Here is a 24,571-nt window from a genome sequence, read left to right as displayed (position 1 = left end):
CGCTGAAATGGTTTTATGGTTTGTTGAGCCTAGATGCTATCTTGCTCGGCCACTGGGAGGGAACTGACCTAACGAGTTCGGCCTGGGGAAATGGTTCCAACTTGTACTGAGGTCAGGGAAAAGTCGATTAAGGAGTACGTGTCCTTGTGGAATCAAATTCAACTGGATTAAGGCCTATGTAAAGGGCAACACATAAATGGGAATGAAGGGGTCAGAATGTAAGTGACGATTTCGAGGTGAAATCGTCACTCGAATAGGCTGAAAATACATGTACATGATGTACTCGTCATTCTCGGTCTTTTGATACCAAATTCGTCATGTTTCGACGAAGTTTTAATTCTCGAGTCCAGAACTATTATATGAATCCAGATTTTCAGAACCACATAATAAAATCGAGTTTCAGGCAGAGGGTTCATAAGTGCATCTCAGAGGGAACATGTAATGCTGTCTTCTGCATACCACATCCTTTTCTGCTCCCTGACACCTTCCCCCATCCCCCATCCCTGCTATGTAGCTAAGTATGGCACCCTGCTTCCATCTACCTCTTGTTAAGGGCCGGTTTCGAACAATTGCGAAATTGTCCTATGAATTGGGACTCTACCTTGGACAAGAACCCAGTAGTTCTAGGTCCGCATGCTAGTTCCCATTTTTTTCAAACACTTTATTTTCAGATATGAAACAACGATATTGTGTAACAAGCACCTTGCTCATAGTATCATACACAATCTTTTTGCAAGCAGTACATGTCGCTCCTGACAGTTCAATAACAGTAGCAGTTATGACAGTAAGAATGATGCAGTCTCGTGTTACGACTTATCCAAAACAGTAGGACTCACCCTCAGCCCGCCCACACAACCCTTCCTTTATGTGCATCTCTTCACATCTGGCACGACATTCAGCAGGAGAACTACGCAGGAGTACAATATTCTGAATATTAGTTCACTCAGGTCCCACAATATAATTCCGGACCGCTCATCCCACTCCCTCCGGCACAATACCATTGTCTGCCTGTAAACTGGAAGCCTGCTTAGCAGCTGCTACAGATTCCCTAAATGGACCCCATATATCTCTGGGGCAGGATGCTGACGGCATAAGACTGGCATAGGCATCAGCATTGACATTGCAGTAAGCTAAACTGTTCAATCAGTCCTGCACATTGGGAGCAGTTTTCCTACCCCAATATATGTCAGTCTCTCTTTTAGCCAAGAGTAGGCCCAGTGAGGCAAATCTTCTGACCTTTTTTAGGAACTGTACTGTGTATCCTAACAGCGCAATCCCCGGGATAGGAGTGAGAGGCAAGCCGGCCATTTTCCCCAGGGTTGTGTGTATGTCCGCCCAGTAAGACTGTAATCGGGGGCAAGACCAAGCCAAGTGTATGAAATCGGCGTGAGGTGCGGTGCATTTTAAATATGTATGGGGCCTAGCGGCGTCTATCCTGTGCGCCGTGTATGGTGTAAAATAGGCGTGTCGAAGGAACTTAAAATGAAGCAGCTTGTGTCTGCTATTGAGGGATATTTCTTTAGTGGTCTCGCAGCATTTTGCCCATTTTTCATCTGTTATTTGCCCGCCAATATCTGTCTCCCAGGCTTGCCGAGTTTAGCGTCACACACTGGTTTCATATGGGCGCTAGCTTTGTACATTTTGGAGATGAGACAAGCTCCGTCAGGATTCTCTATCACTAATGTGAGTGGGGAAAATGAGTCCGGTTCAATGGGATATGTGGGGTGCACAGCCACGATCTTACACAGGTCATAATAAATCGGGTCATGAAACTGCAGTTAGCATACTCGTCAAGTGAGAATACATTGCTAGTTCCCATTTCACAGACAAAACATGTAGTTGCCGGTGCAGTTATCAACTGCTGTCACTGAATCTGTGCCTAGCAATTTCAACACCCCTCAATGTAGAATTTGTAATCAGGGCCTAAGTCTACAGATGATTGTTGTTGTGCTTTCCATTTGTAAGCGACATGAAACATGGTCTTCCCTCCCACAATGGTTTTATAAGGCTCCAATAAGAGAACATCCAACTCCACTGTCCCTCTGTTTTCTATAAAGCATTTGTAGTTGACTCCCCAAGGGTTTGATGAATGAGCAGTTTCTCAGTTCCCATGCATGGCTTCCACATTTCAGTTCTATTTTTAGCTCGTTCCTCCACACTCAAGATCAGTTGGGGTGGTCATAGATTCTCCAGACAAGGAAACCAGCCGATCTAACAATGGAAGCACAATCAATGGCGATCAGAAAATAATAAACACTAGAAAGGGACATCTGTTTGGAACAAATATTATGATTCCTGTTTAAACAGCTGCAGACATCTGAGAGCCATTGCCATTGAGAACCAAGTAAGGCCCATAGGTTGAGTCCTCCAGTCGCTTCCAACCCCAAACTGTCTTTCATTAGGTCCTTCATTTCACGGAAATCTCCACCCATTATAAATAGCAACACAGAGGCTTCCACCACCAGTGCCTCCAACTTGGCTAGTTCTTCAACTTGAAGTCTTAGGTGAGCATAAACACACATGATTGTGCACCTAAGATGTGCCCTCCTCCTTGACAATTTTCACATAACACTTTGGGATCCACCCATTTCGGTAATGGAAGAGATTTACACACATATATGATGGCCACCACTTTAGTACTGCGTGAGCAAGACATATTTGCTTCTGCCTATAAATTGGCATTCTGCTACAATTAAGTGAGTTTTTTAATACCATACCTGATCTATGTTCTATTTCCTCTTCCACTCTCCTCATGAAGGCTGTATGGGTTCTGTTCTCGCTTTTTCGAGGGTCATGCTTTCCCCATCCAGACAGCCAGCCTCATATATCTTCAGAATTTGATTAAAAAAATCGCACTTCTCTCTGTAATTATTTACACGCTGCCAGGACCACAGCCGTAAAGGTCCGTCCTAATTTCCAGATGCTTCCTTGTGGAGTTAAAACTCATTTGTTTGGTTTTGCACTGCTGGAGTGAATCCACGAAGAGGAGGACTTTGCAATTATCACATTGGGTTGGCCTCTTCACACTAGAATGTTGGAGTATAGGCTCCAAGCCGTGGAGAGGGTTTTCTTTGAAGTACTCTAAGGGACGTTTGGACAGGGAAGAAGGGTAACAGCCCCTCAGGTTTTAGAGACATCCAAATCTATTGTTCACAGAAGAGTTCTGCCTTTTGATTCAGTCGATTCTGGGAATCCCACAATTTGGACACTGTTTCTTGGTATCCTTCACTTGGCATAGTCTCCCCTCAAGGAAAGGTAGAGTGTGTCCTTCTCTAGTGTTTTTACTTTTTCATTAAGTTCCTTAATTTCTGACACCATCTCTTCCAAACTTGGCTCCAACACCCAAACTCTGTTAGACAGTATCCAAACACTAGTGCATAGAAGATTATGGCCTATATTTATGGAATCTATCTTATGCATGATAGTTGTTTGAGTGCTGTGGACCAGGGTAAGGCATTCTATCACAGGGTGGCTTCAGGTTATGAAAACACTGGAGGCACCCGATCCAACACCAATCTAGAAGCAGAATGTCCCCCTCCATGTGAGGAGCAGGTAAAAGCACATTTGCCCAGGCTGTTTGAAGGATGGTGCCCCACCCTTCGCTACATATCATTGTTTTAAGCCTGTCACTACCAGTAGAACACCAGTTCCAATAAGAGGTGGCACAAATAGGGTTCACAGTCTTTAATGTTGCTAGAATGAGGATGTTTATCCCTAATGGCGGAATGCCATCAGGATGATTACTCCAAGGCCTTTTGCATACTGCTCCAGAATTTGCAGTTTTCTCCAAGTGTGATAGGAGGTGATGCAATTGCACAGGGTCACTCTTTGCATTAACAGAACCGCAGCCCCTCCGACCCTACCTGGGCACTTCGACAAGTAGTTTGTGGAGCACTCATGAAGGCCCACAGCATATTATTAACAGGAACCCCAATTGTACTATAATTTTTGTCCTGTTGGGTGACAGATCACCAACCTCACAGCAGTGGCAGACTTTCGCAAAAAAGGCCCAAGATCTGATAGTGTGCCTAGGACCCTTCTTTAGGCTGTCCGAAGAGCCTGTGATAAGATTGGTGATATTAAATGAGCATCAAGATGGGGCTCTCATTTACGTGAAACAATGGAAGTAGGAACTGTATAGCAGGAGGGAGTGCACAGTAATCAGCACGCATGCCACCAACTGTCTGAGGCAGTCAGTGGCCACTCTTACTACCCATTTAGGAGCAGTACTTATTACAAGCAGCCAGTGGCACGCTACAGGTATCTTCCTGGCCTTCCTCTCCACCTCACATACCTTGGAAGCAGCCTGGGCAAACCCCATGTCCCCACTGGATCCAGCTCTGAGGAAGCTCCCCCCACTGCTCAAGCCACTTACTGCTTTTCCACCAGTATCCAGTAGCCTAACTGCCACATTGTAATCCATGATCTCTCCCCTGCCTCCCCTCCAGACAGCAATTAGTTGGTGCTATCACGCTCTTCCTCTTGCCTCCTGACTAGTACAACTGTCTCTTCTGTGACACGCCATCAGGGAGGGAGCACTCCCGCACATGGCCTCACTTTGGTTAAGTTTGCCTCTGATGTCACTGCCTCCATCTAGCAAGCAAGATAATTGCCTTCACCTTGTTCACTAAGTCGGCTGTAGTATGGATGATTTCACCAGGTAGGCCGTAGCTCCTGTCTCAATTGACCAGCTTGTCTGCACCACATTCCCATATAGTCTCTTAGTCATAATTGCCAAAATTCATTTGGAATATAAACTGCCTTCATATGCTAAAATGGCAGATATATGGTGTGTACACTAACTTATTCCTGTAGTTCACCCAGTATCTGAGCCTTGACATTCTTGATTCAATCCAAAATGGCGTAAATACTCCTAGTTTCAGGATGTAGAATAGCAGACATGCCACTATCATGTAAAGATCTAAAATATTTTCCAGCTGGGACTGTCACCTGTTGATTCTTTTTTAAAACATTTTTATTTGTCAGTTTGGTTGGATATCATAGAGAAATGTGAGGAGGCATCAGGAAGTAATCCAGTTCAGTAATAATGAGGGTAATATTAAGGATGCCCAAAGCAGGTCACTCAAAGGATGGCTGAGGGCATAGATTGTCATATTTTCATATGACTATAAAACAGAGCTGCAAAAATAAATCAAACCAACCATTGCAATTATCAAACACAAAACCAAGAGATCTATAAAGTATCACAAGAACAGAGATATCAAGGTGAACAGTATTGAACAGATTAATTGTCAGCACACAGAGGAGGAGAACGGCATCTTCAGGCCACTCATTACAGTCCCGTCTACAAATGAACCTTACAGGAAGGACAATTGCTGAACTCCACTCATCACCCTTTCTAAAACACACAAAAAAAACTATGAAAAATAAAACCTTAAAGGTGCTACAAGGAGTGTCAAAGGGTTTCTTGTACCTTAGAATTGGCAAATAGTTTCTCTTATCTTACTGTTTGAATAACCAGAAAGTAAGGCAACATGGACATCGCGTTTATCTTCTTGCATGATATAGTCCTGCATCCATCTATCAAGACAATTATATCATTTATTCCAACTTTGAGACTTAAAGGTTCCATGTACACCTGCCTCAGGTACATGAGCCTTCTTCTCCCTGAACCTGCTCGCAGAACACTCATAACTTCCCGGTCACACAGGGTCTCTCCCCACCATCACAAGAATCCTTTCAGAGGTTTCCTTCTTAGTTTCACCTCGACAGCATTTCCCACTTCATACTTCATAATCACACCTACCTAGAAACTCTTCGTCATATTTCCTTACAGTGGTTCCCTCTTTTAACACCGAAACATTTTTCAGAACCGTGCCTACTTTTCTACTCCTTAGTTTGTCAAACAGGGAGTTTTCGTCATTTCTCTGAGGTGTGGTGCACCTAGTCCACACACCATGTCTTCTGTGCTGTCGCTCCACTTTTGTCTGTCAAACAATGCCAGTTGTAAATCCTCTTTTACCTCACAACAATGCTTGTTTCTGGTCCATGGAGGACCTGGCCTGGCAGTTCAGGCCGGACTGTTCTCATGGGGAGGAGGTCAAGACTGATTTGCATATGTCTGGGTCCAAATTGGTGTGGCATAGTGAGCAAAAAAACAATAGATTAAACCCAAATCTTTGTAACTGGGGGTGAATGTTTGCATTGTTCAGCATTCAAGCAATCATTTGTTCTTTTTGCTTTTGTCCCCCTAAGTTGGAAGGATATGCCTAGACGTACGTCACGTGCTCACTGCGCCACTGGATTCTAGCAAGTGTGGCTGATGAGGGGTGATACCCTGAAACAGGTCACAGGATGCTTGTTTTCCAGTCCAGGGAGGACCTGTTTGGTAGTTTAGTTTGGACTGGTTTGGAATAGCGAGCCAAAGAACAATGGATTTCACCCAGATCTATTGACTGGGGGTGAATGTTTGTACAGTTTCAGCCTTCTGTCCATCATCTTGTTGCGCTTTCTATATTCGCCCTAAGTGGCCATGGGTATGCCCAGATGGAGGACCCTTGCTCGTTGTGCCACTGGATTCAAGCTAGCCTGACTGAAATGGGGTGATACCCCGAAACCGACCTCAGGATTCTTGTTTCCAGTCCAGGGAGGACCTGGCCTGGCAGTTCAGGCCCGGTCCCATGGGGAGCAGGGTCAAGAATGATTTGTGTATGGCTGGGTCCAAAACCGGTGGCATCGTGAGCAAAATAACTTTAGCTTTAACCTTGATCTCTTGACGGGGGTGAGTGTTTGTAAAGTTGCTTATGGAGTACAGTCTGTCAGGGTGGCGGGGGGCATTGTCTCCACTACCCTGACAGACTATTTTAGAGATGACTCAGATTGCATACTGTAAAATTTCAATGCATTGACAGGAACCGCCATGACGGGGGGTTCTGCCAATGCTAGAAATATCTTATGGGCCTGCGAATATTTCCAAATCTGGCCATCACCACCCCCGTCAGGCCAACAGAGTAATATACTCTGTTGCCCTGTTGGAGGACAGAGGACCGTCAATAAATAAATCAGGCCCTAAATATAATTTGGTCCAAAAGTAAGATACTTGCTTACCGAGACAGTTAATTGGACTTCTTTTTGGAAGGCTATGCACGTTATCAGGCAAAATGTTTCCACTCCCAGTGCAAGAGAGCCATGCCTGAAGTAGGCTGACCCACTGCCTCATCCTCTACTCTGCCATCGTTGATTGACACTTGAATATACCAATGGCATAAGAGTGCTGACCCAATCGTAATTTTAATTTTAACTGTTGAACCACTTCTCCCAAATGACGTATCACTATGTTCAATGCATGTGAGCTGTAGATCACATGCTTTGCACAAATCTGCCATCTAGTGTTGGGTACAGATGTTTGCACTTTGTGTTTCTTTGAAGAAGTCTTTTCCAGTCACAAGGTAGGTGACTCCTCCTTTCGGTGATAGTGCACATGGGCATCGACTCCACTGTTAGATTGTTTTTTTTTCCACCCTCAGGTTCGGACGTGAATTGCTGCGCTCCGGTTCGACACAGTTTCTCGGGTTCCCCTCGGTGCGCAATCTACTTCCCTCAACGGTATTGTTTCTCGATCGTGTTCCCCATTCTTCGCAGATTGTATTGTTCAAAATATATTCGATCGGAAAAGTCATGGTCGACCGTTGGGCCACCCGCGTCAGGTCCGCTTGCAGTCGATGGAACAGACTCTATTTAAATTCTGTCCTGGGTTTTGCACTAAATACCCGCGCACTGACTTGCACGAAGTGTGCAACTTGTGTCTCTCCCTGGAAAACAACGAACAGGACTGCGATGTGTGCCGATCTTTTCGATCAAAGTAGACGCTCTGTGATCGTCGGGCTCAATGTCACGAAATGAGCCAACGAATCTGCTCGGTTCCGGATCATTTTGGAGAATATTCTGAAGAAATCTTCAATGCGCAAGATGCCGAAGAAGAAGAGGAACATATTTCCCTGTTCGACGCAGAATCAGACATGGAAAAAGACGTTCCTCAGGGTCAACGTACCGTGAGTACTAATGCTCTCCTGCCCCAAAATATGCCCAAGGAGAAGGCTCGGGGCTCCTCTGTGCCTTCGGGCCAAAGTCTGTACTGAGAACATGTTTCCAACGCCCCGCCTTCGGGCACAGCACCAAAACACCAGCCAAGGCCCTCTGGGTTGAGACCGAGTCAGCCCCATTCGGGCACCGAACATCAATCTTCGGCACTGAAAACCAAGCATGTCATCATGACCATTCCTTCAATGCCGAAACATAAATCTTTGGATCCGAACACTTCAGCACCGTTGTTTTTGGCGCTGAAGGACAAAACAGCCCCTCCCCCTTCCAAGGAGCCTCTTTTCGACGTTCCGCCTTCTAACACAGAACTGAAACAGAAAGAACTTGTCATTAATCCTAAGACTGGTCATATTCATGCAAAATTGCCAGCAAAACGGAAACCAGAGAAGGAGGAACCTTATTACATTCACCTTAAAAAGAAAGATGTGGCTACTAATCCTTCTCCTCCTCCTCTTTCCCCACCTTCCCCACTTGACCCTAACTTACTCGTTACTCCTACACATTCACCCCAACCACAGTCACCTCACAACCAGGGTGACAGGGATGAAGATGCACCAGATGACAATAATCCAGATGCATGGGATGATTATAACACAGATCCTAACACTGACAACGACCCGGATCTATACCCTACAAAACCATCTCCACCTGACGACAATGTAGGGGTTATAGAATTAATGAATAGGGCTGCTCAATATCATGGGGTTCAGCTGCACAAAGACACTATGGAGGAGGATTTTCTTGAGACCTTAAGTTCTTCTCAAAGATCAACTCACACACAACCCAAACTTAGGGCATGCTTAAGCACACAGACGATATATTTAAAGACCCGGTGCAAGCAAAAGTACTAACACCATGCGTAGACAAAAAATACAAACCTGCACCCACAGACCTGGTCTACATTAAATTCCAACTTCCCTTAGACTCCCTAGTGGTTTCTAATGCACGCAAAAGAGCAAACTCTCAAACAGCAGGAGATGCCCCTCCTCCTGATAAGGAGTCCAAACTCTTAGATGCCTCAGGCAAAAGAGTAGCTGCACAGGCAGCCAATCACTGGCGTATTGCCAATAAACAGGCTCGCTTAGCGAGATATGACAGGGCTCACTACGATGAATTGGAGGCATTGCTCCAATTCTTTCCAGATGAACACAAATCAAAGGCACATGATTTAATTCAAGAAGGAAAACAAATTTCCAACATTTCTATTAGATGTGCTTTGGACACAGCTGATGCTGATGCTCGTGGTGTCAACACCAGTGTTCTTTTAAGATGACATGCCTGGCTAAGAATTTCAGGGTTTAAACCTGAAGTCCAAGCTTCCATTTTAATCATATCCTTTGATAAACAACAACTTCTTGGTCCTGCTGTGGATACTTCTTTAGAAAAGATGAAAAAGGACACGGAGGGTGCAAAATCCATGGGGGCTTTGCAGTCCCCAGCTGGTCGGGGTTCCTTCCGCCGCTCCTTTTACAGGGGAGGCTCAAAAAATATCTCCACAGAATCCTCCTCTTCTTACAAAGGCAACAATCAGTCACCCTCTTCCAGAGGTTTCTTTAAAGGAGGATTTTGAGGCAATAATGGCATGGGAAGGGGCAAAGGTAACACACCTCGTACTTCCCCTGCAGCAAACAAACTGTGACTTGTCTCCTCTTCCCCCTATCATTCCACACCCGTCAGGGGACGTCTCTCTCAAATTCTTCCCGTCTGGAATACAATCACTTCAGACAGATGGGTTCTACAAATTATCCAATCTGGTTATTGCCTGGAGCTTACCGACAATCCCCCAAACATTCCTCCACAAACACACAAAATGTCACTAGAGCATTCGGAGCTTCTCAAACAAGAGGTTCACTCTCTACTGCAAAAGAGACCTAATCTCTACATTGAATCGGACCACTTTGACATGGTAGCATTCAAACAAGTGCTCCCACTCCTTCAACAAGGCAACTTTATGTCTACTCTAGACTTAAAGGACGTAAATATTTCCATATTCCAATACATCCTGCTCACCGCAAATTCCTCAGGTTTGTGGTAGTGGGAAAGCCTTACCAGTTCAAAGTGCTCCCATTCGGAGTGACCACTGCTCCCAGAGTATTCACCAAATGCCTAGCAGTCGTCGAGGCACATCTGCGAAGACGTCTTCCCATACTTAGACGACTGGCTCATCAAAGCCAGCACTCTCACAACGTGTCTACAGCACACTCAAAGGACAATACACGACCTCGGATTTACAGTAAATCTGTCAAAGTCCCATCTCCATTACACAAACATACTTGGGAGCCACTCTAGAAACACAAAAAGCTCTAGCCTGTGCCTATTCAGCCAGTTACAACCCAACCATTCATTACCAGCTTGGGTATTCATGCAGCTACTGGGAATGATGGCATCTTGCATCGTGATAGTTCCCTATGCAAGACTTCAAATGCGTCCCCTTCAGGAGTTTTTAGCATGTCAGTGGAATCAGTCTCAGGGTCAATTGGCAGATCTAGTGGACGGCCGCACTCATCACTCTCTGCAGTGGTTAAATCCACAAAACATTTCCGAAGGGCGGCATTTCATCGACCCAGTTCCACAGACAGTGCTAACAGCAGACACATCCCTCAATGGTTGGGCAGCTCATCTCTAAACTCACACAATTCAGGGATTGTGGAGTCAAAAGCAAAAGCAACTCCACATAAATCATCCAGAGCTGCTAGCAGTCTTTCTAGAGCTCAAAGCCTTTCAGACTCACATTGTAGGAAAAGTTGTCCTGATACGCACAGACAACATGACAGCCATGTATTACATACAGAAGCAAGGGGGGACACACTCTGTCCAACTGTCACATCTTGCATAAGCCATTTGGAAGTTGGCCATTATTCACAAGATGTATCTCCTAGAGGAACACATCCCAGGAGTGAACAATCAGGTTGTAGATCTGCTCAGCAGAGAAAGACAAGAAATCCACGAGTAGGAACTTCACCCTCAAGTTCTGCTCCCGTTCTTCAAGATGTGGGGCTTCCTAGACATAGGTTTGTTCACCACACACCAAAATGCAAAATGCCCAAACTTTGCCTCCAGGTATCCACACCCATTATCCAAAGGCAATGCTCTATGGATAAATTGGTCAGGGATATTTGCCTACGATATTCTGCCTCTCCCACTCATTCCACTAGTGGTTCGGAAACTCAGGCAAACATCCCTCACACTAATTCTTGTAGCTCCCACATGGGCCGTCAGCCTTGGTTCACTACCCTGTTGGAACTCTCAGTCGTTCCTCATCAAAAACTCCATCTCACATCCAGTCTCCTTACGCAGAGACATGAAAAGTTAAGACATCAAGAACCCAAGCCTCTCAACCTTGCGATCTGGCACCTGAAATCATAGAGTTGGGTTATCTCAATCTTCCAACAGATTGTAAGAATATCATTTAAGAGGCCAGAAGACCTACTACAAGAGCTTGCTATGCAGCAAAATGGAAGCGGTTTGTTATTCATCATGATAACAACCATATCAACCAACTTGATGCTTCCGTCCAAAATATCATCTGTTATTTACTGCACTTGTAACGCTCAAATGTAGCATATACATCTATACGCTTACATCTCGCTGCAATAGCTGAATACCTGCAAAACAGACAACATCTCTCTCTTTTCAGAGTGCCTGTTATCAAAGCTTTTATGGAAGGACTTAAAATAGTTGTTCCACTGAGACTTCCACCTGCCCCAGTGTGGAATCTTAATATTGTCCTTACCAGACTAATGGGTCCACCCTTTGAACCATTGCATAAATGTGAACTGCAATTTTTCACTTGGAAAGTTGATTTCCTCATTGCTATCACATCACTGAGGAGAGTGGGTGAGCTTCAGGCACTAACCCTAGAAAAAACATTTTTAAAGTACACCAGAACAAAGTGGTTCTTCACACTAATCCTAAATTTCTACCCAAAGTCGTATCTGCTTTTCACATCAACCAATCTGTTGAGTTGCCTGTGTTCTTTCCTCAACCAGATTCCGTAGCAGAATGAGCTCTACATACCATTGATATTAAACGAGCATTACTCTATTTCATAGAAAGGACCAAACCTTTTCGTAAAACGAAACCACTCTTTGTTGCTTTTGTTCCACCACACAAAGGCAATCCCATTTCTAAATCAGGTATTGCCAGGTTCATAGCCAAATGTATTCAAACATGCTATGCAAAAGCAAAGAAAACTTTACCAATTCCCCCTAGAGCGCATTCCACTCGCAAAATATGGACTTCTATGGTTTTCTTAGGAAGCATTTTCATAACTGACATCTGTAAAGCTGCAACACGGTCTATACCTCACACATTTACAAAACACTATTGTGTAGATGTGTTAACCAGACAACAAGCTAATGTAGGCCAGGCAGTTCTACGTACACTATTTCAAACAACTGCAACAGCTACAGGGTTGCCACCGCTTTGGGAGAATACTGCTGTGTAGCATGTGATCTACAGCTCACATGCCTCGAACAAAAAATGCTACTTACCCAGTATGCATCTGTTCTTGGCAATTAGAGCTGTAGATTCCCATGCGCCTCCCCAGGAACCTGTACCTGTTACAGTACTATCTTACTTAGATACATTAACATGGACATCTTTATTCTACTTCTGCTAACGCCATTCTCACCCTCTGTGGAAAACAATCTAACAATGGAGTCAGTGCCCATGCGCACTATCACCAAAAGGAGGAGTCACCTACCTCGTGACTGGAAAAGACTTCTTTGAAGAAAAACAAAGTGCAAACATCCAGACCCAACACTAGATGGCAGACTTATGCAAAGCATGTGCATCTACAGCTCTGCATGCCAAGAAAAGATGCATACTGGGTAAGTAGCATTTTCCTTCCCTTAATTACATTCTGACCTAGGGTTGTGAAGAATGTATATAACTAACTTATGGTAATTTTGAATTCCCACAGGATGATCAGAAGGAAGAAAATGATATGGCTCTTAAACGAGCAGCTCTATTGGAGAAACGGTTAAGGCGAGAGCAAGAAAATAATCTTCGAAAACAAGAGCTGGAAGCTGAGTTAGAACAAAAGAAGGAAGAAGCAAGGTACAACCATGTGCAAGGGCTCAGTGTATTAGCTTCCTAGAACAATAGTTTGAAACAGATAATTCATTTGCTCCAGATGTAGTGTATCCAAGCCTGTAGCCTCATTGATCTGTTCAGTTGTTTCTGTTACAAGCTGGACTTCTGAACAGGAAAGAAAGTTGTCAGTGTAAACGTGGCCATTACGTATTGTGTTAACAAGAGAAGAATAACTAGCCACGGTCCCCTCCACTGGCACACCTCTATACAAACAATAGAAAAGCAATCTCAATAGTACAGTTTCCTAATGGGGTCAGGACCGCAAGGTATTAAAGCAAACAATCCTTTGAAAATATAACACAACATGTGAATGCTAACGGGTGCATCCATGCCAATTAGTCTGAGTGAAGTAGTGTGACAGGCAGTAATGGGCACCAGTTCTTGCTTTATACTTTTTTTTGCAAAAACGGTTTTTATTGGCAATCAGGTGGAGAGATACATTACAGGATAAAGCAAGTCAGGCATCAGTTAACGACGCGATAAAGCGGCACAGCTCCAACAAGACACCTTTTATAATGAACAGTCCCCAACTGACCCCCCCCTCCCACATTTCTCCCCCCCCCCCGTAGCCAGTGTGTCGTGCTCTTCCCTTCCAGTCGATGATGTGTTATCAGCACTCGTCCTGAATAAGGACCACAATGGAGGGTAAGAGGCTCCCCTCAACGGAGAGTCCCGACCCCTAGATCAGCCAGCAGTAAGTGTAGGTAGTGTGTGCACCCTGGGGAGTGTGAAGAGTCCCAAGTTCGGTGCCCTCATCCCGGGGTCCCCCCCTCATCCTCGCTCTGGTCGCCATCCGGCAATTGGAGCGCCACCACCAAGGCCTCCCACGCCCTGGCCACCTCCAGCGCTTTGTCATTGTCAAGACTCCTAGCCTGTCGCAGCCGCAATGTACTCTCCGCTTTCGCCCAGCGCTCTAGTGTGGTCTTCCAGCGCAGGTAGCTGGGGCCTTGAATTGACTTCCAATGCATGGAGATCTCCCGCTTAGCCAGTATTAAACCCAGGTCGCAAAATTTGCTGGTAACTCGGTTGCGAGGTGTGTGAGGGAACCACAACAAAAGGCATGTGCCCATGTCAAGATCGATCTGCCGGTCCGTGACAGCATTCAGGCAAGACATTACCGCCTCCCAATAACCCGCTAGTTTGGTGCAAGTCCAGAACATGTGGGCGAAGTCCGCATCCGCGGTTCCGCACCTGGGGCAAAGCGAGGAAGCCCCCTCGAAATACTGCGAGAGCTTCGGCGGTGTTAGGTACGCTCGGTGTAGAGTGAAAAACTGGACCATTTGGAACCTGGCGTTCCTTGTGCCCTTCCATGCTCTGCGCAGTAGCTGTGGCCACACCGTGTCAGGAATAGGACGCCCGATGTCCCCTTCCCATTTGGCTCGTAGCCCGTCTAAGGGTCGCAAGGCCGTAGACGTCAGCCGTCGGTAAAGGCACGTGACGGCCTTATAAGTGCCAGCGGCCGTCACCACATACTGGCAGCACTCCGAAGTCGGGGGTTCAGTGAGCCCACTCCTCCAATATCGACGAACACCTGCCACCAATGCAGCATGCAGCAGGTACCCACCCCTCGGCAGACCGTAGGAGTCCTGCAGCTCCTGAAACGGGAGCAGCGAGCCGTCCCTGTAGAGGTCGCCGACCATATGCAGGCCAAGTTCCTCCCAGACTGCTAGGGCGGACCAGTCGCCACCATGAGGGAAGGCAGTGCACATCCCGAGCGGGATGTCTGGGGCGTAAGGGCGAACAGCACCGGAGCGCTTGTGCGCCCGAAGCCAGCAGCTGCGGATCGTCAGTTCCTCCAAAGTGAGCAGAGCGAGGTCCAGTTTCTGTCCCAAAACTATAAAAGAGATGATATGTCTCGGGAACAATTTGCCTGGCGCGTCCTCCGGGCCACTGAACTCCAAAGCTACTGCCTGGGTCAGCCACTGCAACTGCGCTGCCAGATAGTACCACTCGAAGTCCGGGGCTGCAAGGCCTCCGTCCGCCCTGGGGCGCATCAGCGTGGTCAGCGCAACCCGTCTCCTGCCCGAGCCCCAGATGAACCCTGTCATCAGGGAACGGAGTCTGCTGAAAACCGATACGGGTATCCAGATCGGCAGAGTGCGGAACAGATACAGCAATCGGGGAAGCGCTACCATCTTCAGCAGCGCGACTCGACCCGCGACCGAGAGCGGCAGCGTCTGCCAGAAGCCCATGCAACCCCGTAGGTTCCGAATTGCCCTGTTGATGTTACCGTCTAGGAGGGCCGCAGGCGAGTGATAGACGTGCGTGCCCAGATAGGGGAGACAATGGTGCTCCCACTGCAAGGCACCCTCCAGCTGGGTGTCATCGGCCCTCGGAGTCAACGGGAAGAGGCAAGATTTCCCCCAGTTGACTCGCAGCCCCGAGAGGTGACCAAAGTCCGACAGGAGCTGTTCGGCCCCGCGTAGAGAATCGCCCGCGTCTGCCAAGAACAACAGGCAATCGTCCGCATAGAGAGAGATGTAGTGGGCGTCGCCTCTCAGCGGGAGCCCTGCATACGCCCGTCCCAGCCGGGCATGCGCCGCCAGCGGTTCTATGGCCAGTGCAAATAACAGGGGTGACAGAGAGCACCCCTGTCGAGTTCCTCTACCCACCACATACGAGGCAGAAATGGTGGACCCCGTTTTGACCCGGGCTGTGGCCGCAGCATAGAGCAAGGCAGTCCACTTCACAAAGCGTTCACCCAGCCCAAATGTCTCCAGGACACGGAGCAGGTATGGCCATTCGACGCTGTCGAACGCTTTCTCGATGTCAATTGAGAGGATTACGGCATTCGGAAAGCTGGCGGCCTCACCCCCCATGATCCTGAGCAGCCGGCGCACACAGGTGGCAGTGGTGCGCTGAGGAATAAAGCCCGCTTGGTCGCTATGCACCAGGGAGCGCATGTGGGTCAAAAGCCGCGTCGCGAGAACCCGGCTGAGGATCTTATAATCCGTGGTGAGCATGGAGAGCGGGCGGTACGCCGATCGGCAACTCGCATCACCCCCTCTCTTCAGTAAGGGTATCACCAAGGCCTCGCGAGTAGATGCCGGCAAGCGCCCCAAGTCCCAGGCCTCTTGGTAAACCGCCCGCAGTCGTGGAACCAGCACATCCGCGTAGGCCGCATAAAATTCTATCGGGAGTCCATCCGTACCCGGAGTCTTTAGGCGAGCCATGTGTTTGATGGCCACCCTGATCTCACCCTCGGAGATATCTCCGCCCAGCTGTTTCACGTGCTCCGGGTCGAGCTTGGGTAACTGCGCCGACACCAGGAACTCCTCCAGCCCTGCCGGGAGGCCCGGCATCCTGCTCGCGTAAAGGTGTTTATAATACTGAAGGAATTGGTCGTTAATGTCTAATTGCGTGTAGACCATGCGCCCCTCCGGGGTGGCAAGCGCCACTATCGGGGAGCCACGGGCCCCAGGACTGGCCAACCACGCCAGCAACGAACCCACTTTGTCCCGCTCAGCGTGAGCCCGGACCAGGAACTCCTTATAATCAAAGCAGCGCAGCTTTTCCAATGCCGTCGCCACCACCTCTCGCGCCTCCGATACCGCGCCACAAGCCTCGGGGTCCGTGTGGTTGCGCCGTTCCTCCGCGCGCAATCGGTCCTCACTGCGCTCCACATCCTGCAGCAGGGTCTTGCGGACACCTGCGGTGGCCGAGATGCAGACGCCCCTAACCACCGCCTTAAAGGCGTCCCACTCCACAGCTCTGCTGGAGGCTGTGTCCACATTGGTGTCAAAATACCCCTCCACCCCGCTACGCACACTTGCCTTAAATGCCGGGTCCTCCAGCGTCAGTGGGTTTAACCGCCATGTTGGAATAGCTTGGCGTCGTCGCATCCACTGTACCGACACCAGGCAAGGGTTGTGGTCAGACACCGTTCTAGTCAAATACTCACTATGGCGGATCAGGCTCTGGATGTCCAGTGAGCACAGAATGCTGTCTAAGCGAACATGCAGATCGTGCGGGGGGGAGTAAAAGGAGTAATCCCTTTCCGACGGGTGGTGGGTCCGCCATGCATCGAGTAGGCCCCAACTACCCTGCCAATCCCTCCTACCCTGCGCCAACTTGTGAGCCGCTGCCTGCGCCAGTGGCGGGTGAGATCGATCCAGTCCCACGTCCAACACAGAGTTAAAATCCCCCCCAAGCAGGACCGTGCCAGCCAGGACAGTCGCCAGCTTCCCAGACAGTCGCGCAAAGAAGGCAAGCTGGTCCACGTTCGGGGCGTAGACACTGCAGAGTGTCACGTCCCTCCCATCCAGGCGGCCCTGTACAGCAACAAACCTTCCCTCAGGATCAATTATCGTCACCAATGGCTGAAAGGGAACCCCCGCCCGGACCCATATCAAAGCCCCCCGTGCAAATGCAGAGTAAGTGGTACAAAACACATGCCCCCGCCACCTGCGCTGCAGGGCCCGCCCCTCAGCTTGATCAATGTGAGTTTCCTGCAGGAAGGCGATCTGCACCCCCCTGCGGACAAGATGTGCATGGACCCTGTGGCGTTTCAACATGGAATTCAGACCCCTCACATTCCAGGTCACACACTTCAGGTCAAGGAGGGTCCCCATACCTCAGAACAAGCACAACCCCAACGAAGGCAACATCCGCACGCACACTGGCTACTCCCCATGAAATGAACCCCGACACACCCCAACAGCCCCATGTCCCACCCCTCCCCAGAATAGGTCCCCAACAGCAGAAACCCATCCAAATAAGTAGCATCCAACAGCAACAATCCCTGGTAACTACCAGAGTCCCACAGTAGGTGTGGGAAAAAATGAGGGGGTGGCCTGTTGCCTCTCTCACCAGACCGCCAGCAGCTCACTCCCCCGAGTCAGTGAGGCCTCCCCTACGCGCCCCATGCCCCCGCATCCCCTCCACAAGTAAAGCTATCAGCACTACAGGTGGTGGCCGCCCAACTCCAGTTCCAGGCCCAGCAGGCCAATGTCGCCAACCCAGGGCACGAGCACAGCAGGTCATACGATACCAGTTCAGGAGAGCAGTAGCTTCACTCGTCCATCAGACCATCTGCAGTCCCAGGCGTGACATGCGGAGGTGCGGGGTCCCCAGTCACCGATTCCTCCGAGGTCCCCCCGTCAGTGCCACCTCGAGACCCCGACTCCACAGCCGTCGCGGAGTCCAACGCCTGGGAGATGTCGGAGACCGCCCGGAGGGCATCCCTGCGCTCCTGCTCAGTCTGTGAGACCGTGGGTGTCCGAATCTTCGGCGGACGTTTCTTGCGTCGCCTGCCCCGTCTAGGCCTCGGTGGCGCCCGCCGCTGTTCCCCAGGCGCGTGATGTGCATCCGCACCGGTCCTGTAGAGCTCCAGCCAGTCCCAGACATCATCGGGGTTGTCGTAGAAGGAAGATTTGCCATCAAGCATGATCCGTAGGCGGGCTGGGAACAGGAGAGAGTAGCGGACGCCCTCCTCCCGAAGCGCCTTCTTGACCGCCAAAAAAGTAGATCGCTGCCGCTGGACCTCCCAGGAGTAGTCAGGGTATATGGAGACCTGGGCGTTGTCCACTTTATAAGGCCCCAAAGCTCGCGCCCTTTGCAGAATGAGGTCCCGATCTCTGTAGTGCAGCAACCGCGCCACCACCGGGCGGGGAGGCTGGCCCTCGGCCGGAGGGCGAGCCGGCACGCGGTGGGCACGCTCTAGAGTGTAGAACGGCGACAGCCCCTCCGGGACAACCACGTCCCGTAGCCAGACCTCCAGATAGCCCAGCATGTCGGCCCCCTCAATTTTCTCCGGCAGGCCCACCACGCGAATGTTGTTGCGGCGGTTTCGCCCTTCTGCGTCCTCCGCCCTCTGTTCCAGCAGGTGCACCCTCTGCTGCAGCTCCCCCAGCAAGGCGCCAGCCGCTTTCGACGAAGGTTCCAGCGCTTCAATCCGGGTTTCGGTCTCTTTGACCCGATCTGCCAATTTGCCGTGGTCTGCACGTAGTAGGCCCAGGCTCGTGGACACCTGCCCGATATCATGATGCAGGGCCTCCCTGGTATCAGCGATGGCCTTCAGGATCTGCTCCAGCTGACTTTGCGGCAGACCCGCCGCCGGGACGGCGTCCGGAATGGGGCCCCCATCAACCACAGGCCCCCCAGCAGCCTCGGGGGGGGCTGCAAGAGGCGTTTCCCCATGGGGGCAGCCGCGTCTCTCCCCCGCAGCAACAGGGTCAACGTCTTACCCCGCGTACAGCTCGCCAGACCGCAATCCTCGGGGCCTCTTGTCGTGCGGCACTCCCTCTGGGTTCGCCGGTCCCCAAAACCAGCCACTCTCCGATGATGCCTGGGACCCCCTCAATATAATGCAGTCCGCCGGCCACCAAGGGCCCCCTTAGCCGCAGCACTCCCTCAAATCCAACTGCGACGTGCAGTTCCGTCAGCCCAAAATGGCGGCGGGGTGGCCGTGCAGGGACCCAAGTGCACGAGGGTCAAGGATCAGCGTGCCCGGGCCCCAAGAGAGGAGCCCCCGGGCGTCCTCAGGTGCCGGTCACCAGTTCGTCAGCCGGTGGTGGTAGGGTCCCTCAATGGAGGATGGCCAGGGGTCGCGCAGGGGTGTCCCCCCCCAGGTCGGCAGCCTCAAAGTCCGGATGCGCCCCAATCCCGGGGCCCTCGGCCCGCAGCACCCCACTCCTCCGGTTTGCACTGTGCCGGTCCGCACTCCAAGCCTGCGCTCCACAGGCGGTGCACAGCGGGGGCCCCAAATCAAGCTGGGAGGGGGCAGCGCCGGTCGCCGTGTCCCTGGCGGGCCGCGCAGGAAGAGGTCCGACACCAAGCGCGAGCCTCTCGGTCGGGCAGCAGCAGGGCCCCCCCCCCGGGCCGGGCGCCTCACCAGGTCCTCTCGCGTGTAGGCACCCCCGACGGGTCCCCGCAGGCACCCCACAAGGAAGCGGGTCAAATTCCGCTGCTGCGGTGAACTCCGCACCCAGGGCTCCAGGCCACTCGGCAGTCAGTGGCCGGCCAGGTATCGCCGCAGGTCGGCCGCCGGAGTACTTGAGGCCGGGGATGCGGCTGATCTTCAAGGCCGCAATATGGCCGGCGCCGCCCACCAATCCGTCGGTGCGGCGCGGGCTCCACGCAGCCGGGGGCTCGCCTCCGCCGCCTCCGGGCAGGCCCCCAGGAGTGCAGGAGGAGACACGGGCAGTCTCAGGGCGCCAGGGCCACCAGGATCAGCTACGGCAGGATTAATGGGGGAAGGCCGCTGTGGAGCTCAGCGCTCACACGTCTTCCTCCATCGGCCACCAAGCCACGCCCCCCAGTTCTTGCTTTATACTTATTAATAGGGCCCGATGTAGGTCGCCAAATACCGGTCGGTAACGGCCGATTTCGGCCATTACCGACCGGTATTTGAAGATGGAGATGTAGGGGCATGTCAAGATACAGAATCGGTAATTTTACCGATTCTGTATAATACCGAATCGGTAAAATTACCGATTCTGTATTTTGACATGTAGGTAGCACTGCAGTCAGTGCTACAGGGGTCTCAGAATTTGTTATTTACCACCAACTAGAAGTTGGTGGTAAATAATGAAAACCCTTTAAAAAGCATGTATTTTGCTTTTGAAACAGTGCCATGTTGCAGACATACATGCCGTAAGGGCATGTATGTCTGCAACATGTGCACCCATGCACAATTGAGGGGTGCAACAGGGTGTCAAAGTGACACCCTGCCACCCTTCAATGTTTCCCCCAATAACCGAATCGGTATTTACCGATTCGGTAATTGCCATTGATTCCAATGGGCCTCAAGGCCCATAGGAATCAATGGCAATTACCGAATCTGTAAATACCGATTCGGTAATTACCGATTTTTACCGATTCGGTAATTGAATCGCTAAAAATACCTACATCCCGATTGCCAGTTCTTAAATACCAAATCGGTATGATTCGGTATTTAAGAATCGGTAATCTGGGATTACCTACATCGGGCCCATAGTGTTTTGCTCTGGAGGTGCAGGTATTTCCTGGTGAAGGGACAAAGGTTCAAGGTTGGTGGGTTCCTAGTAAAATATCCAGTAGATAAACTGCAAAAAGGGGTCTGGCTAACTTACTAGGCTCAATAGTGTGTGTATAAATCTACTTCTGCATAAGTCAGTGGGCAAGAACTTGCCAAATCTGAACATACAATACTGCCTGACACGGAGGTCCGCCCCACCTCCGTGTCAGGCAGTATTGTATGTTCTAATGCAGCACAACCAATTCTTCGTGGCGCCTGACGCTGGAATTACCACCTCCCCGACAGCAGAGAAACTCGCAGCACCCCTTCACAGCACCCTTTCGCCAGGGCGCCGACTCTGTAATCAGTCCCTCCTGGCATCGTGGGTGCTAGCACAGTTTCTGGCACCTGTTCTGCAATTACCGGTGTCTTCGGCTGCCAAGAGTTCTACCCCAGTAGGTCACAGTAGCGGGCCGCGCTCCCACTGCCCCCAGGGAGCCCAAGGGTGGCCCTCCCTGATGCAGTCAGGCCGGTTCTCTCCCGAGTGTCGCTTGGGGGAACATCAGTTCTTGACGGCCTCCAATCTCTGGCAGACTCTGCAGTGGGTGCTAGCTGTGGGCTTTGGCGGGCGGGTCTCACCGCTCGCCGCGGTTCAGGCTGTTGCTGCAGTGTGTGTCCCGCATGGCCGCCATTTTAAAGTCAGGCAGGCCGCCTAACGGCCACGGCCTGCAGCAGGTTCTATCTGAGACATCGGGCCTCCCGCAAGCCCTCCGCCGTCGCTGACCGGGCTCTCCTGGGCGCCGCTTTCAATCCAATAGCACAAGAGGCTGACTACATGGATCCTCAACTCAGCCCATCAGCGGCGAGCTGTCAAAGACGATCGGGCCGGCAGCGGCTCCCGCAAAGCCCCCACTCCCGCCGGGCCGCCTGCGGTGCTATCTGGGCGCTTCCCCCGGCTACAGCAGGTGAGCAGGGAGACTCAACCGCTTTGTGGGTGGGAGACGGGTGAGGATCAGGTGGCGGGTGGTGGTCATCACGGTCCCCAGCATCAGTGTAATGGCGGTCGCTTGGCGTTCTCACTTGCACGCATCGGTCAGTTCCCCCTCTTGTGGCTGCTGCTTAGGCGGATTGCTGCAATGGTGCCAGAATTCCTCCACGGGGCCGCAGACGCGATGCGGGCTCACAGCAGGTCAGACACCGCAGCGGGGATCATCCGAGGGGACCGTCGCCATTTTGTGCTCCGCGCCGTTCCCACATTTCACAGCCGGATTCCAGCCACTACAGGGCATCATGGCTATCGTAGGTGTCGGTGTTGGATGCCTGGTATGTTCCGGTGCCGCTGGACATCGTCGGCGATCAGCTGGGCTACTTGGAAAGGGGCGAGGTGGAAGCCCACTCACAGAGCCTTAGCTAGGCATGTCCGCCATGGTGGCCATCTTTGCCACGCCCCCGTGCTTGATCTTTCTATAGTATGCATTTCTCTTTTTTCTTAGAATCTTGAGGTGCTTAGCGGAAGGGACTGATCTCCAGTTGCGTTCCGAAGTTTTAAGAGAACGTCTATCCTCGTTAAGTAGACCATTTTACCAGGGTTTAGAGTCTTTCATGGAAACTCTCTTTAGTTGAAGGGGAGCAACCTTGTTAATTATCAAGGTCATAAAGTTGAGATAGTGGTTGGTGAGATCATGTACGTTGGAAGAACCAGCAGGGGGCAGAAGTAGATTGTAGCTGGAAGAAGGTAATGTGTTAGGGTTGAGTTTTTTCAAGTCTCTTTTCCATACCTTTGGTTTTGTGGATTGAACTGAATTAAGTTTCACTGTTTCCTTGATAAAGAAGGTGATGATAAGATTGTCTGACCAATCACAGGGTTGGAATCACTTTTAGAGATTATTAAATCCAAGATTGAACCTTTATTGTGTGTAGGGCTGTTGCAAATTTGGGTGAGGTCTAGGGCACCGAGGAAGTTTTTGAGACTATTGACCACCGAATCGTTGTGGCCATTCCAATGGAGATTAAAGTCGCCAAGGAATATTAGGGTGTTTTGTCGTTCGGTGTTCGCTGTGAACATATCCACAAGGTGTTCGGTGAAGATGAGGTTGTCACCAGGTGGATGATAGATGGTGTGTAAAGAGCATATTGGTTTGTCATTGCTGTTGATGTCGAGGCATATGTATTCACAGGAGGGGAATACAGGGGATATGGCTCTGTTTACGGCGATGTTGCTACAGTGTATACAGGCGATTCCTCCCTCTGTCTTACCACTCCTGTCCAATCTGATGATGTCGTAATTTGGGGGTACTAGAATGTCGATGAGTTGCGAGGAGGATTCTGTTAGCCATGTTTCGGTTAACATTATCAGGTCCAGATCATGTGAGATAATGAGGTCAGCTATGTCCGCTGCGTGTCTAGAGGCCTATCTACAATTCAGGAGTGTGCATTTAAGACGGGGTGTGATGAGGGAAGAAGTGGGATCCTGAATGAGTGGGACTCTTCTAAGATTATTGTCGATGATTCCTCTATTATTGTGTGTAGAGGACCTGTGAGGGTTGGGGGATAGTAGGGATGGCCATGTGTGCGGGAGATATGGGGATCGTTAGAGAGGGCTCATAGGAGTGCAGAAGAGAGCGTAGATCATTCTCTGAAAATGGGTTGATGCTTCTCTTTGGGCTAGTAGAAAAATTACGGGAGGGAACTGATTTCCAGCTGGGTACAATATGTTTGGGGGTGAATGGTAGGTGAGTCGGGAGCTTGCTTGATATAGAGGTTCTTGAGGATCTGGTGCGCCATGGTTGTCTCGATATCATCTCTTTAAAAGCGTGGAGTTCCTCTTTGATTTGGTGAAGTGTGGACATAATCTCATCCAGTCTGGTGTCGGGAGCAGTTATGAATGGGGTGGGTGGCTGTGATATGAATTTGGATGGCTACGCTGTGCACTGGTTAGGTGTGTGATCTGGTGCAGGAATGAGTGGAGTAGGAGGCGATGTTGGGTATGTGGATGGGAGAGTTGTTGATGTAGATGGCTGAGTTGTTGGTGTGGCTGGCTGGTAAGTGGGTGTGGGAGGTGTGATTGGGGGCAGTGTGTGATATGAGGGTGGTGTGTTTTCGAAATGGTGGTGGGGTGTCCTATTATGTGCCAACAATTGACCTGTGGGGGGTTGGCTGGAATGGGGGAGACCGTGTTAGGGGCGGTATTGTGAAGCAGTGGTGAGGTAGGGGGAGAGATGATTAAGGAAAGGGTGATGTTAGGGGGGGAGCTATGGTCATATCCGGAGGGGGTTCAGTTTCTATTGTAGGTGCCTGTGTTGTCTCAGTACTGGAATGGGGGTAGTACGTGTTAGGAGTGTCATTGTGAAGCAAGGATGAGGTAGGGGGAGAGATGGTTATGGAAGGGGTGATGTTAGATAGGGGGGGGCTATGATCGTACCCAGAGGGGGGTTCCGTTTTTATTGGCGGTGCGTATTTTGTCTCATTCGTGCTAGG

The 24,571-nt window shown here is 50.3% G+C and overlaps 1 protein-coding gene across 4 annotated transcripts in view; it reads left to right on the top strand.

Annotated features, from left to right (window-relative positions):
• CAMSAP2 (calmodulin regulated spectrin associated protein family member 2) overlaps positions 1–24,571 on the top strand; it is a 563,571-nt gene that overhangs the window by 487,723 nt on the left and 51,277 nt on the right. For all 4 annotated transcript variants that reach the window (XM_078640959.1, XM_078640956.1, XM_078640954.1 and 1 more), the window contains one exon: positions 12,986–13,122. In XM_078640959.1, the coding sequence (XP_078497085.1) occupies positions 12,986–13,122 (137 nt within the window). The remainder of the gene's footprint in view (positions 1–12,985; positions 13,123–24,571) is intronic.

This window comes from Lissotriton helveticus, chromosome 1_1 (genome assembly GCF_964261635.1).
Source record: "Lissotriton helveticus chromosome 1_1, aLisHel1.1, whole genome shotgun sequence".
NCBI lineage: Eukaryota > Metazoa > Chordata > Amphibia > Caudata > Salamandridae > Lissotriton > Lissotriton helveticus.
The sequence above is the reverse complement of the archived record's forward strand: the minus strand, read 5'-3'. Positions and strand labels throughout refer to the sequence as shown.